General features: G+C 40.6%; 1 protein-coding gene across 1 annotated transcript in view; it reads left to right on the forward strand.

The window, feature by feature from the left end:
* The window catches only part of CAAP1 (caspase activity and apoptosis inhibitor 1), a 30,286-nt gene extending 15,548 nt beyond the window's left edge, over positions 1 to 14,738 (forward strand). The window contains exons 5-6 of the mRNA XM_026672273.2: positions 1,543 to 1,616; positions 12,783 to 14,738. Coding sequence (XP_026528058.1) covers positions 1,543 to 1,616; positions 12,783 to 13,120 — 412 coding nt within the window. The 3' untranslated portion in view covers positions 13,121 to 14,738. The remainder of the gene's footprint in view (positions 1 to 1,542; positions 1,617 to 12,782) is intronic.
* The last annotated feature ends 1,605 nt before the right edge of the window (positions 14,739 to 16,343 follow it).

Below are 16,343 nucleotides of genomic sequence, written 5' to 3' on the forward strand. Positions count from 1 at the left end.
GTATGGACAACCAGGCAATACTTCGAAGTAGTAAATAAGTTTACTATGTTCCTGGACTCATTAGGTTGTGTAGTTGCAAAGAAAGGCAAACTTCCTCTCTTTTAACAGTTATCTGAAATAAAGATTTTGAGTGGAAGCCACATTTTCCCTTCCTTTTCATACTTATTAAAAAAAACCAAGAACCAGACATTCACATTTGGCTATTTTATTGGTCATATAGTGCAGGGGTCCTCAACCACCGGTCCGCGGACTGGTACCGGTCCGTGGAGCACTCTGTACTGGCCGCAAAGAAAAAAAAAAAAAAATGGCGGCTTTCTTGCCTTCGGTGAATGCTGCTGGGATCGGGGATCAAGGACACAAATGAAAGAATGGGAGGGAGGAAGCAACCGAAGCCTGTCCTGCTCTCTGGCTCAGCAGCTTGGTTTCCTCCTGCCTCGTTCCTCTCTCAGTCGCTCTCGCTGCTCCACCAGCCCAGGAAGAAACTGCTTCAAAGAAGCCGGGGGTGGCTTTTCCTGTCGCCGCAGCCCTCCGAAGCGCCCGTTCACCCCCCCCCCGCCCGCGTGCGGTTCAATTCAGTGCCCGTTCTGCCTGCCTGCCTGTTTGGTTGTTTGGGAGCAGCTTCGCTGAGAATAATAACTATTCGCCTCTTTTTATCAGCCAAAGCTGCTCCGAAACTAAGAAGGCAGGCAGGCAGGCAGAACGGAGCACTGTGGATTGAACTGCGGGCGGGCGGGCGGGGTGGGGTGGGGGTAAACGGGCGCTTCGGAGGAGCTGCAGCGACAGGAAAAGCCACCCCCCGGGCTTTGAAGCAGTTTCTTCCTGGGCTGGTGGAGCAGCGAGAGAGCGACTGAGAGAGGAACGAGGCAGACACCTGAGGGAGGGAGGGAGACACCTGAGGGATGGGGCTGAGGGAGGCAGGGCCGAGGCGCTCCCTGAACTTGGTGGTTTGCTGGCAGACGTTTTATTACCCGACTAGGTAACAACATCAGATGTTACCTAGTCAGGTAATGAAACGTCTGCAAGCAAACCACCAAACTCGGATTCTTCTCCCCCCTCCTTGAAAAAGTGTTTGTGCTTGAAACTGGTCCCTGGTACAAAAAAGGTTGGGGACCACTGATATAGTGCACTTTCAATGACATAAGGTCTTCTTTTTATGCCCAAGTAATATCAAAATATATTATTCCTTCAGAAACCTCTAAAATAATTATTTAGATTCATTGCATCAAGTTTAACTTTATCCAGCTTGGTTCCCTCCAGTTTTATTGGGACCATAAATTCCTAATTCACACGCTGGCTTGGAATTCTGAAAGTATTTGCCCTATCAGGTCTGAAAGGAAAAGTAGCAGGCTAGGGAAACTAATGTAATTTTTTCTGAAAACTGTCAATATACTGTATATGCTCCATTTTATTACTTTTATTTATGATTATGTCATTACATAAATCAAGCAATAAAATAGAGTGCTAAGCAGGTTTTGATATATTTGAAGTGCTTATTTTATAATTATAAAAGGCAAACTAATTTAAATGTGTTCTTGTTTTCAGGCAGGACAATAGCATAGATTCTACTTCTTCTTTGAAGGAAGAAAACAAATTGGAAGGGCTGGATTCAAAACAAGGTAGGGATTGGAGAAATCGAACTGTTTTGTGTTAGGTATTCTGAATATAGAAGAGGAGATAATGTGACTGAAATTGGGTGGGTAGGGATATATCATGCACATATATAAATATATTGTAAAGAACTATTAACACTACATATTTATTTGGAAAAATATATATGATATAAAATTTTGAATTAGTTTTTAGCTGTCAAGTAAGGAGAAGAACACGCGTAGATGGGTTGCACATTCCCATCAGGTAAACGCAGTATTCATAATGCCAATTCTTTAACTGTGATTTTGACTATGAGTTTTTCTTCCTGGTAGAATATAATGGATCAAAAAGGTGAACTTCAGTAGCAACATTGTCCTGCTGTTCATGCAATTGTCGTTTCATATTAATGAATGGTTTTCATTCAACCGTACAGGAAAAGAGAAATGGTGTTCCTAATCTCACAGTTGTGATGAGGATAAACTCCATCTTTTACTACTTCATAGACATAGGTCAGATTTTATTCTTTCCCCCAGTTGTGTGGCTTTCACCCAGAATTCTCATCGGATGACCTATCTATCTCTTGCAGAATTTTTTAAATTGAAGCCTACCTATTTGATACCTCAGATTTGTAGAGGGATGACTAGAATTTGGAAAATTGACAGGAACCATGTGCGTTAGAAATTGTAGGGAAGAGGATAACTTATTTTGTTGGTGGCAATTGGTACAAATTCAGTGAGAAATTCCATCTATGGGTTTGTTTGAATTTCAACAGTTTCCTGTCTATTTTGTGATGATAAGCATGTGCAACAAACTACAGAATTGGATCAAATAAGATTTTATTAGGATACATATTCCCAGTAATTATTTCTTTAGAAATAAATGCTTCATTTTTTTTTGTATTAGCCAATAAAGAAAACTTGACTTGAATAGAATAGAATTATGAGGCAATCAAGCTTTAGTAAAATGCTGTGACTTTCTAAGGAATAGTTTAAATACTGCTTTTTTGTACTCTGGTATGACCTTTGAATTGACACGTTTCCTGCAGATTTGCTCCCTTTCTTTTCTGCTATCAGGGGGAATTGATGACTTCTTGCAGATGATTACTTCTTTGTCCTTTTTATGACTTTATCAGCCAGCGTTTCATGATGGCTTTAGGCAATGACAACAGTGCTAGTCAGGATGTTAGGTTTTAAGGAGCTTTGGAGAATGTGCAAGCATAAAATGGCAAAACTTAGTAACTGTTCTTATTCTACACTATGATGCTGAAGATGAAAAATACAAAATCTCAGAAAAAGTGATTCAGAGAGAGAACTTAAGAACCCAGAAATAAATTTCACAATTTCAGCTGAAAGTATAAATGCAGGTTCTCATTTTGATGAAATGAGAAAGATAATGAGAGAAATACCACCAGAGACTTTTATTACTACCATGTTTCTCACAAAATAAGGCCGGGCCTTATTTTTATTTTGACCCCCGAAAAAACGGCTAGGCCGTCTTTTTGGGGGTGACTTAATCCCCCCCCTTGCATCCTCGGGTGGGCAGGTGGCAACAGCTTGGATGTTGACCTCGGTGTTGGTGGGGCACTTCGTATCGGGACACCTTCCGTCACCGTTGCTTTCCCTTCTCCCTTGCTGCCGTGGCATTTAGAGCAACGCCGCGGTGTTTGGCGCAGCCACGTGCAGCCAACCAGGGCTCCTCCCTGCAACCGGAGTCTGGCGGAGACACTTGGCTTCAGGCGCTCCTGTCGCCGCCTTCCCTTTGCCTTCGAAGGTAAAGCCAATTATTTTAAAAACGACGCCCTACTACAACAAAGCCTCCCCTGCCCGAGAGGGCAGCCCAACCCCACATGGGGAGGCGAATCTCCCGGGGTCGCAGCACAGGATCGGCCCACCTCGGGAGAAGCGCCCAGCCGCCATCCCTGCCTGGCACTAGGCAGAGTGCGAAGAGTTTCGCCTGGGGCGCCCAGCACAGCTGACAGGCAGGCCCTCCTTCCCGGCAGCAGAGCTCTCACCAAGGCAGTGAGCGCCGCCCCGCCAGACCCTCCGCTCATCCCGCCAGGGCCGCTCCAGAGCCATGTGGGCTGGGCAGAGCCAGGAAAGCGAGCCGTGGGTGCGCGCCCGCCTGCCAAGCAAAAGAGCCGGGCCGACCTGAGCTTGGCTTCCTTCAGAATCCCTCCAGCGTGAACTCCCGAAGGAGAGCCACAGGAGAGGCACGCGATTCCTGGTGGTGATAGCGCCCACCGTCCGCGGACAGGGAGCAGCGAGGTAGATAGGCTTAGGCGCTGCTTCCCTGGCCAGCTCGGAGGAGGCCGAAGCCCCATCCTTTCCACCGTCCTATGGCTGGGCCATTCAGCCCGTCCCGGTCCCCAATCATCTCCGATGGTAAAGAGCTTCCCAACCGCTGCAGCGGAGCGGGCATCAGGCAGGCGCTGACTCGGCGGGGCTCCAGCTCGGAGGAGGACTCAGGCGCATGGGCCGTCGCCTTGCCTCCCTGTCCACTGCAGATGGTGGGCGCTATCACTACCTCGATTGCACGGAGGGAGAGCCCTGGCTGGCGCGCGCTGGAGCTGCGCCAAATGCCACGGTTGTTGTAGGATGTCGCTTTAAAAATTGGCGCTTCGGCAGCAAGGGAGAAGGAAACCAACGCAGGGCTCCGTTGAAGGTGTCCCGATACAAAGTGCCCCCAACGCAGGCAGCACCATATCCGGGTATGCAACAAAAGTACTTCCTAATGGCAAGCCCCCGCCATTCCCCCCATTTCACATGTTTAATATAGGCCTTAATTTGGGGGGAGGGGCTTAATTTGATTTTATGCCAATAAAACATGCTGGGCCTTCCTATTGGTGGAGGCCGTATTGTTGGAGAAACACGGTATGTAAGATTATGGATGCAAAAAACAAGAATAAAGCAGCTCAACTAATTAAAGATTTCTTAGGCCATTATAGCTGTGTCATTATTGTGTAGCATACATCTGTGGAGATTTCAAGCACTGAAGAAGAAACCCAGGCTGATAACACTTCTTTTCAGAGACAGATAACTTCTCATTCTTGAAGAAAAGGAGAAATAATTTCTCTAAAAAATACTTTTGCCTCACTCCCTCAGGTTAGTTCTTCTTTCACTTGGAACAGTTGGCCTTTGACAAAAAGAGATGAGTATGTCAGAACATAACTTCTGATCTTTGAACTAGGCTTATTCAGTGGGGAATGTGATCTCTCACTGAAGAACTTCTGATTAGTTGAACAGTATATTAAATAAATATGGACTATTACCCTGTAGCAAGGCAAAAGAATTTCCATTCCTTAATCCTATTGATTCCCATTTCATTTGATCTTTCATACTTGTTTTTGGCAGTATGATATTTGATTGCTTTTCTTAGGTGGTAGAAAATTAAATATTGCATCTCGTAAATATAAATTGAATATTTGATTATTATGTTGACAACTTTTTCTCAGAAGGCAATATCGATGCCTAAATTTTGCAGAGGTTCCAAATTGCTGATTCACCCCACACTCTGCCTATCCTGCTGCACTGCTCTATGGTGTCAGTCCATGAATGAGCAAAGCATGTTAGGAATAGAGACCAAGAGTATATAATCAGAGCATGAAGGTCATTCCAGCTGCCCAGTTAAAGCATGTAGGCAGCTATATTGGGCAGCAGTAATATAGGAAGATGCTGACGATCCCTTTAGCGACAGTGGCAAAGGCTGTGCAGGAAAAGGCACTGGTAAATGACTCCTGTGTTTTACCAAAACTCCCTCCTCCATATATGCACATGATGCATGAGATAAAGTGATTGATGATACAGCACCAGATGATGAGCCCCTAAGGCCAGACATGCTATTGAAGAAGAGCTCGGTGGTGTTTATGACATGGTTAGATTAAAGCCTTCAGGATGTCTAGTTGCTGATGTTGCCATGCAGACCAAAAAACCCCAAAGCTGCAAAAATAGAATTACAGTGGGAATATGAAATGTAAAAAACATGAACCCAGGAAAATCAACACAGTGAAAGATAAAATATAATGACTACAAATTGACATCTTAGGCATCAGCAAATGGAAATGGATTGGAATTGAATACTTTCAGCCAGAGCATAATGCTATTTAGTACTCAAGACAAGAGAAATAAGGAAGAACATTGCTTTCATAGTTAGGAAAGCTGTAGTATGGCTACAGTTCAATTAGCGACTTAGTACTATCAATTAGACTTTATGAAAAACCCTTTAGTATGACAGTTTTAAAGTTTATGCTCCAACCACTCATGTAGAGGAGAAGGAGGTTGGTGAGTTTTATGATCACAGTTCAATTTCAAATTGCCCAAACAGATTAGTAGTGTATCAATGAAGGCCTTGAAAAAGATATCAAGATGCTGGCACACATATGCCTACTACAAGAATCAGAATCATACAAGTGGTGGTTTTACATGTGATACTGTATGGAAGGGAAAGTTGGACGTTGAAGAAACAGGATAGGAAGAATATTCATGGTTTTCAATTTTGGAGTATTCATGGTTTTGAACTTTGGAGAAGATTTTTGAGAATACTGTAGATCACGTGTGTCAAGCTTCATTTGACATCACGTGATGCATCGTGATGTTTTTTGCCTTTGCGGAGCCCGGGTGGGCGTGGCCTGTGCATGATGCATCTGGCCTGTGGGCCGCCAGTTTGACACCCCTGCTGTAGATAGTCAAGAAAACAGACAAATGGATCATCAAAAATCAACCCACAATTATCCCTCAAGATGCAAGGGACCAGGCTCAAACAATCAAACTTTAGACCTATTGTGGGAAGCTTTTCTCTAGAAAAGTCTATAATGCTGTTAAAGGTAAAACGAAAGAAAAGAGGATATCTATCAGCAAGGCAGATGAACAATAGGTTGACCTTTGGAGGATTTGAAGGGCCAGAAGGATCTCTTTGGAACATATCTATCTGCGTGGTTGCAAAGGTTCCATAACTATTTGATGGCACATAATCAGATGTAACTAGGAAATAGAAAATCATAATCTTAACTATATTTCCTACACTACAAGTGTTGTTCTATGCCCAGTTTAAGTATGATGCATTTAATATGGTGGCCTAATGTCTTCTTCATCTGATTTTCCTGGTTCTGCTAAATCTCTCTCTCCCCTCCCCCCCACATCATATAAAATAAATGTATCAGAAAAGTATATTTTTTTGAAAGAATCTTACTAATAATTTGACAAAAGTAGTCTTAAAGTAACATTTTCTGAAATCAGAACTTGCAAATGGAGCTCAGTGCAGTTGAATAGGCATAACTGACTATTTTGGTTTTGCCATTTTGATATTACTGATGAAATCATAATATTTATATGCCATAGCTGTCTATTTATCTATATTTCTTATATCTGTAAAATTACTTGTGCAATGCTTTACTTTCCAGGTTTTTTTTTTTTTAAAAAAAAGCTACTTCCTACTTTATGGGCAAGAACATTTATTATACATTTCTCTTAGTGTTCAGTATTGATTTTTTTTCTCCCTCCAGATACCAGTTATATCATAAAAAGTCAAAGAAAGTATGTTTTTCTAAAGATTTTCTTCCTAGCTCATAAACACAAGACCCAATGCACATACGCACACAATGAAAGTTACGGCATTTCTTTCAGAAAAGATTTAAAACCAGAATAGTTTTTTTAAAGGCTTTTTCACTCTACTTTTGGCTTGAGAGAGAGAAAAAAGTAGTCTTGCTTTAAGTTGTTTGGAATTGCTGTAGATTAATTTCACTTATATGTATTCTGCTGCTCAGTCTTTGGACAGATTCCGATGTGAATGGAAAGTAATTGGTATAAAGATCAAATGCAGAATATTAACTTTTGTGTATGTAAACATTTTTTATTTCTCTGCCCCATTTTCCAAAAGAAGTATTCATGTTGCCAACTCCTATATTATTGCCAAACAGTGGATTAGTTAGGGTAGCAAATCTCTTATAAAATCTTGGGTTTCTGAAACCTTCACAATGAACAGAGACTAGCACATGTGGGAAAACATCAAGTGCTTAGCAGGCCTTTTTTATTATGTAAAAAATAACAAGCAGCCTTCAAATTGTAATATCTGAGTAATTGGAGAAGAGCCTAGTAATAGCAATAGCATGTAGACTTATATACCGCTTCACAGTGCTTCACAGCCCTCTCTAAGTGGTTTACAGCAGTGATCCCCAACCTTTTTTACGCCGCGGCCCAGTACCGGCATCAGCTGGGCGCCGCGCCGGTCCCGCATCAGCTGGGCGCCGCCATCTTTTTGATGAAAAAGTGCTTCCGGTGACCTCACCGGAAGCACTTTTCATCAAAAAGATGGCGGCGCAGCATTCCAGTGAGCTTTTCCGGGTAGAAATGGCTTTCTACCGGAAAGCTCACCAGCGCTGGCGCCGCCATCTTTTTGATGAAAACGTGCTTCCGGTGAGCTTTCTACCCGGAAAAGCTCACCGGAAGCACTTTTTCATTAAAAAGATGGCGGCGCCAGCAAGCCAGCGGCCCGGTAGGAGTTGTTCCGCGGACCAGTACCGGTCCGTGGACCGGTGGTTGGGGACCCCTGGTTTACAGAGTCAGCATGATGCCCCAAAAAATCTGGGTCATTATTTTACCTACCTCAGAAGGATGGAAATCTGAATCAACCTTGACCTGGTCAGGATTGAATTCCAGGCTGTGGGCAGTGAGTTAGCCCTGCAGTACTACATTCTAACCACTGCGCCACTACACAATAATGCCAACCATTTAATTCTAAAAATTAATCTACCTGTCCCAATAAAGTCTGATTAGATAGACATATGTGGGATTTTCATTCTGATTATTGAGATTGGGATTGCATCCCAAAGGTGCTTTTTCGAAAGGCAATTGGACTTTTTTGTTTTTTCTTGAAGACGTTTTGCTGCTCATCTAAGAAGTTTCTTCAGTTCTGACTGGTAGAGAAGGATTTATATTTTTTGCAGTCATCTAGTTGTTAGAAGTCTCCAAGTGGCCTCAACGATGGATTGAGGCTAGCCTTGACGACTGTCAGAGGGAGGGTTAACGACCAGATGACTTCAAGGAATATAAATCCTTCCATTCTCCACCATTCAATCAGAACTTAAGCTTCTTATATAAGAAGCAAAACATGTTCAAGAGAAAAAAAAGACCAGTTGCCTTTTGAAAAAGCACCTTTGGGACAATCATGACCTGGATGACTTAGAATCTCCATAGATGGCCAAGTGCATCCATTCACGTGCACTCTCTTTTCTTTTTCCTCACCTCTCTGTGTCATCTTGCTATATTTTTATTTAAAGGTTTCTCCCTCCATCTTACAAAATATGTCTGTATGCTGCTTATGGGAATGTTTTTGAAGTTCTTAGATATGTGCTGATATCCAAGATGAAATTTCTCCAATATGTGGTATTAAAGCTAAATCTGTGTTGCCTGCATCATTCACTCAAAATGCCTTGAAGAGTTGCTTTGCTGGATTGGTGCAGAGCAAAGCCCATTTCTACTACTACCTTAGTTAGGATTTCCCATATTTTCTTACAATTTAATCTGCAAATAGGGTCAGAAAAAAATTGGTTAAATAATGGTCAAGGAATTAAATTTTAAGGTATCGTTGCTTTAATGATTATCAGTAACTTTACAATCATTAATTACAAAAGCAAATACAGCAATTATTTTACTTTGTAGAAGAGTAAAATGAATTTTCAGATTTCTAGATCAGAGTCCAGGTCACAGCCATTTTTCAAGAGACGGGTTTATTTGAGTGTGTGTGTGTGTGTGTGTGTGTGTGTGTTTTCATTCTGTTGCAAGAGAACTGCAATTTATATCAAAATGGATATAGGATATAATTTGTATGCTGTGAGGCTTGCCCTTGCACCTACAAATCTAAATTCTTTATCAAATGGTTCTGTAATAAAAGGTTTTTAAAAGTAGTTTTTATACCTCGTGGAATCATTCTAGAGAATTGGCAACATGGTGCCCCGGCGTACCCTGTACAAGATCTACATTCCCCAAGGTACATAAAAGTTCTGCCACTTCCTTGATGAGTAATAGCAGCCTCTAATTTGGGGAAGCAGGTCAATGGAGGTACATTGACCCTGACATTATTATTTTGCCAGTTCTTTTAAGTATTATCAAGTAAGTATTGCAATTCATTATTTGTTTTTTGACCAAGTTGAACAGATAGCCACAGCCAGTCAAAGAGGGTGCATTGAAAAAAAAGATAAGCCAGCTTGGATCTTAAGTGGAAAGTCATCAGGAAACTTCTGTGCTGGAAAAACTTCAGAAAATAATAATTTAAAAGTGATTAAGACTAAAAGGTAGAAAGCTTATTATATTTATAGCAGGGTTATAAAAGTGTTTATATACTTCATAAAACTATTTAAACCTGATAAAGTTCATTGCAAGTAAAAAAAAAGTTACATACAATGCCTAATTATGTCAAGAAAGGGTGAAATTAACTTCTAAAAGTGTTTAAATAACCGTTTTAACAAATTCACAGCAGAAACTATGATGTTTAACCATGATAGCTATGAATAGAATCATGAGACCTTGAAAGTATCTTCATTAGTAGCTTCAAAAGGACATTTGGCTTTCTGTAGACGGTACTGTTAATGCTGAACTAATCAGGACTGAACTGATCCAGCAAAACATAATCTCTCTTTCTCTGTATTTTACTGCTTACAAAACCTCCCATTGTACTGCTTTGTGGTATTAAATTGCTGTTAATAGTTAACAGATAGCTTCAAAGTATAAGTGACTCTCCATTCGTAGTACCTGATGACTGAATATCATATAAATATTTATATTTTCTTTTAGTATCAAAGCATAGTAATGTCAGAATACTTCCTTCTTGTATTATACATATCCTGTTCAACTTTCTTAAAATCCACACTCTAGATCAATATTTTTCAACCTTGACAACTTTTGAGATATGTGAATTTCAATTGCTGACTGGGGAATTCCAGGAATTGAAATCCAAACATCTTAACCTTGCCGACCTTAAGAACGTTAGTTTCTCTGAATTAAAAGTTTCTCACAGCTGGTTTTGAACATCCAAGAGAATTTGGGACTTACATTTTTAGTACCTTGGTTATCTTGTTGCATTGTTCTTAAACCTAATGGAAATGTCAAAGGCGGTATAACTTAAACAGATTTGCCCAAACAGGTGTTCTCAATTAGTATCGGAATTCCTATGTAGCAGAAAGTACTATACTGGAGAAAGTTGAATTGTAAATTGGGACTCTAATATTTATAGAAATCACTTCTAAAATTTCTGAGCCTTAGTGCATACTTAGATTGGGCTAAACCCACACTGCATTTGTGCATTTGTGTATCAGTCATAAGGCAATTTACAACAATTAAAATATGAACTGTAAAACTATAGAACAGAATCACAAACATATGCAGTCACTGTCAGCACCACAGGAAAACTGTCACTGTAAATCTTCATAAGATGATATATCAGAGAAGAAAGGCTTTCCAACAAATTATTTTGGCACTATGCTGTTTAGGGCTTTGTAAATCCATACCAATAACTGACTAGTACAAGTAATCAAGTACAGTATAGATATAACATAGTTATGTATTACCTAATGCTTTTAAACCATCCAAAACAATCTCATTTTACAGTAATATAGACATCATCACACCATGGATCATACTACATACAGGTTAACTAAAGATTGGAAAGTGAAAATAAACATTTGTAGGAGAAAGGCCTTATGAATTTCCAGGGCAAAACTTTAGTGTATTTCATTTGTTTATTTGAGAAAATTTATATGGCCTCCCAACTCACTTTCAATGACTCCAGGTGGCTTACAAAGATAAAAGACCAATACAAAACCAATTTTTAAAAAAGCAATAAGCCCCCTCCCAGTGACAACAATCAAATAAACTGTTTGATGGCTCCATCTCACTCTGGAATCCTCAGGCCCATTGGCAAAACCAGATCTTCAGGACCTTGCAAAAGAATGTCAAAGTGGTGGCTGATCTTATCTCCTTAGGAGTGATGTTCCACAGGGAGGAAGCGACTATGGAGAAGGCCCTTCTTTTTGGTTCTGCTAGATGGACTTTCTTATTAAATCGGACCTGCAACATTCCCTCCCTGCTGTGATGGGTTGGGTAGATGTGGCTGGGAAAAGATGGTCCTTCAGATAACCTGGACCCAAGCCATGTGGGGCTTTGAATGTGACAAGCAGCACCTTGAATTGGACCCAGAAACAAATCAGTAGCCAATGCAGCTCCCTCAGAAGAGATGACATCTGTGCACAACTAGGTCTGCACAAGACCATTTGGGCTGCCGCATTTTGAATCCGTTGAAGCTTCTGGATTCTTTTCAAGGGGCAATCCCATTTTCAGTGAGTTGCAATAGTCCAGATGGGAGGTGACTAGGCAATGGGTGACTATAAGCAGAGATTGTTGGTCCAAGAAAGGATGTAACTGGTGTACAACTTGCCATTGCACAAGCCCTCCTGACCACGACTGCCACTGCTCCTTGAGCAGGATTTGATGTGTCCAGGAGAACCTCCAGATTACGCACCAAGTCTTTTAAAATGAGAGATTTGGCCATCAACAACACCGTTGTCTTCTAAGGATTCAAATTTAATTTATTGGCCCTCATCAAGTCTATTGCTACCATCAAACATAACGAAGCAAATAAGAATGCTGTAATTGTTACGAAGGAAACCTAAACTGAAACCTAAACCTCACTGAATGTCTGTACACAGATATATCTAATACGTATACTACTGTACTGATAACTATTTTTGTATTTTTGTTACAGTACATAAAGTAATTTTAAAAGTACTTTTAAACTGCACTTTAGGAATTAAATTTACTTCTAAAATAATAAACAGTAGTCAGTCCCAGAGGCTTCCCACATCAACTTTCATTTTGAAATGCAGACGCGTCCTTATGATATAAAACCTTATGACATTTTAATTAGGAAAATAGATCATGCAATTCCATACGATGGAATAAATTTTCCAAGCACTGCTGCTTTGGACTACTGCATGTTCTTGTAAATTGGAATAAAAATGCATTAAAACTGGTCTAAATTAAATCAGTCTTAAGGTAGGGAGAAGGCTGGAAAGAGAGAAACTTGTTTTTAATTTATAGATGACCTTTCTTATACTTTAAATCTGGGCAAGGGAATATTTGTGTGCAAAAGCAACTGCAAGCAGCTTTTTGGGTGAGTCTTCTAAATTTGTTCATTTTCTGCCACAGGCAAAGGAGAAGATAGCGATATTCTCAGCATCAATGCAGATGCATACGACAGCGACATCGAAGGACCATGCAACGAAGAAGATAATCCAGATGTGCCAGAACGGACGGTTGGAAGTGGAGACAGTCAGATAGATGACCTTCAGAAAGACATTGAGAAAAGCGTCAATGAAATCCTGGGGCTTGCTGAATCCTCCCCAAAGGATTCCAAGGCGGCAGCTTTAGCAGTTCCTCCAACAGATGATGTTCAGCCATCAGCACAGCAGCTGGAACTCCTGGAGCTTGAGATGCGAGCAAGGGCTATTAAGGCCCTTATGAAAGCTGGAGATGTAAAAAAATAGCCGCAGGGCTGTTTCATTTGTTAGATAGTTGGATTTGCTCTGATGAGTGTAGGGTCAGCTTCTTTCCACTCTACAGTCTATTTGGACTAGTTTTGATATTCCTCATTCAAGCCCTTTGGGGGTATTCTAGCTCATAGCTGAAATAGTTGGCAGCAGTTTATCAGGGCCGTCAGTCTGCTTCTGTGACTTATATAAATGGATTGGTTTGATGCTGTGTTTTTTTTCCCCAGCTGTTCTTTTCCCCCCAGTTTGGATTAGATTATTTCCCAACGTGAATTGGAAACAGTCATTGGCAGTATGGATGCAGCTAAGCCCTGTTGCTCTACAGACCAGAATAATCCCAGGATTGGCTCTAGCTTTTGAGGAGTTGAACCTTTGGTTGTTTTTAGGTAGCAGCTATAACTGAAGGGAAGTAAAATGTAGAAGCACCACACATTTAAGAGAGTATAGACAAGAAGAATATCTTGCGTCATCATAATCATTTATGATGCTTTGTGATTGCTTTGGTGCCAGCAACAAATGTTTATAACTCTATATGGTTTGAAATTAAATTTAATCCATGTCCCTCTTAATGGTGACCTTGGACATCTCTGTGTTATCTTATATTCTATACAGGTTATACTTGTTCAATGACTGTTCAAAATTACAGTGGAACTGAATGAGGGGACCTATGACCAGTCCTTGAAGTTGCAGTCATTGCAGCATCCCCGTGGTTATGTGATCACGATGCGGGTGCTCAAGCACCTGGGCGAGCTGCAGTCACATGGTCGCCATTTGCAACCTTTCCTGCTAGCTTGCCACAAGCAAAGTCAATGGAGAAGCTGGCAGGGAAAGTCACAAACAATTTTGCAAGTTGCTCTTGCTGCTTTTTCTCCTGAGGAACCCCATTAGGGAGTATGAGATACCAGGGATTTTGTACTCCATAGCGTTTCCCAACCACCCTTTCCAGTGCCTACTCCTGGTTCTTGCCAGGCGGCTCACCACTCCCCATTGGCCACCTGCAGTACCCTCCATGCTCCTTATCTGCATAGTCATTAAAGGTTACATAGGGTTACAAAGGCAACTGGGATTACTGGGATTGTCATCCTTTAGTGATGGCAATACCAGTCCCAATTGCTGTCATAACCCTATAAAGCAACTTTTGGTGGCTAAGAGTAGATAAGTATGTAAATTGCAGAATGTAAATTGATAGTTAAATATAAATATTTGAGCGTGGCTTAGATTGCATAATCAATATGATGAAAATAAAATGTAAAACTCAAAGGATGCTATGGAGGCACCTGACTGTTAGAACAAGTGGTACAGAAGTACTTAATTTCTTAACCTGTAAGGTTCTTTTCTGTTTGTTATCAGTAATGTTTTAAAACTTCTCTTTGGCAAAGCGAAATTACATTTTCACTTAGTTTAGAGGGAATTGTGTTTCTTAAATATTTGGCTATTGTGAACTATAGAGAAGAGTAATGCAGATGTGAAATGTTAAAAGAAAAGTACTTTTGCTTGAACCTGCAAAATGCTTTGTAGTTCTTTGTTCGGGGCACATAGCACACCAATTTGAAAACACAGGTGGAAAATCAACATGTACAAATGACTGACAATAAATTGACTTATTAAGTGTAAATTCAGGACCTTTTTTTCAATAAATTTTTTTGGGTCTAGTGGGGAATCCAAATTGGAGCAAGGCAGCACATGCCAAAAGGGGAAGTATACTGAACTCAGTGTGGTTACTTGCTCTATGATACTGCAAAACAGAGAAGGAATAAAGACAGACTGGTCAGGAAGCACTCGTTTTATATTACCCTGTATTCTCCCACCTTCTTAAGCCTGGTTATTTTCTTACAAGGGGAAAAAAATGAAGATAATGGAATCAGGTAAACATCATACTAGAATAAAGAGACAAAGATGGGTCGGAAAAAAGGGAATAGCTTTATTTCCTAGAGTGTGTAGGGCAGCTGACAGGGAGAAATCGGAGGAATGAATAGGAATTGCCCTCTGGTGTTTCAGCAAATCCTTCCTTTAGTTTCCAGAAATGATCAGGGAGCCAAACACATCAGGGTTATTTAGAAGCCACATTTATGGACTCTAGTTAGGTAATGTTGGTTTCAACATTTGCAGCTTAAAAAGCAAAAACCTCTAACTGGGATATTTCAGCGAGTCCTTGTGAACAACGGAAGGAATCACATAGGCAAATGTAATTGGAATGGTTTCATAGAGATTATAATTATGTTTTTTTATTAGTTTGGAAATATAAAATTGGTTTATATTTGTTTTCATGTAAGACTTGTTTGGAAAACTGCATTAAATTTGTGAAACCAACACAATTCAAACAGTTCACTTCTCAGAAATATGTAGTATTATAGGCCTATTTAATTTTGTATTTGCTCAATATTAACATTAGTTTGGTACTTAATCACCTGATTCGTGAAAGTTTTTTTAATGAACCATCTAAATAATATTTAAGCCTTAAAGCTCGTTATTGTTAAGTACTTTTATTGCAGCATCTTCTTTTATGCAACTATATATTAAACAGTTCATGATTTTGTTTTTTCAAAAAGTCAGGTTTAGACTCACTGTTGTCTAAAAGAATACAATGAGTGGGTAATCTTTTCCTTCTAGCTCACAGTGCTTCATACTTTTACATTTACTTTTACATTTTGTTTCTATATCACTGGAGAAAGCAATTTTGCTTGGAAGAGTTAGCTGTAAAAGGAAACTAGACTGTCAAAGAACATGGTGGCTCGACTCTATCAAAGCTGACACCAGCCAGAGCATAGAAAATTGAAAGAATTCAAGATCGGAAGATGTGGAGAGACCTGGCCCATAGAATCGCCAAGAGTCGGACACAGCTGAACGGATAACTCCATGATCATCATTTGTTCCTATGAAGAAACAAATGGCTTTCCCCATCCCATAACCACCATCACTATGTGTAGCATTTTAAGGAGTATTAGAACAAGATTGTCTTCTGGTTCGGCTTCTGGTGGCGTTTCTATCAGTGACGGATTGGAGACCGTGATCGTGCGTGGTTTCAATCCGTGTTTACCTTGTTGGAGGGTCCCAAATGGGACTGGATGCACCTCAGAGGGTTGGAGAAAGAGGGGGAGATTGCCAGCTACGTCGCGGGGAGCCGCATCTCCCCTCCCTGGCTAGGTATACTCCCCTTGAAGATAGGAGTAAGTGGCTGTCTTTAATGGCTGCCCTGAAGACGGGAAGCTATTCGGGAAAT

The sequence above is a fragment of the Notechis scutatus genome, chromosome 2, assembly GCF_049901735.1.
Source record: "Notechis scutatus isolate UNSWTSFEM ecotype Mainland chromosome 2, rNotScu1.2, whole genome shotgun sequence".
In the NCBI taxonomy this organism is placed as follows: domain Eukaryota; kingdom Metazoa; phylum Chordata; class Lepidosauria; order Squamata; family Elapidae; genus Notechis; species Notechis scutatus.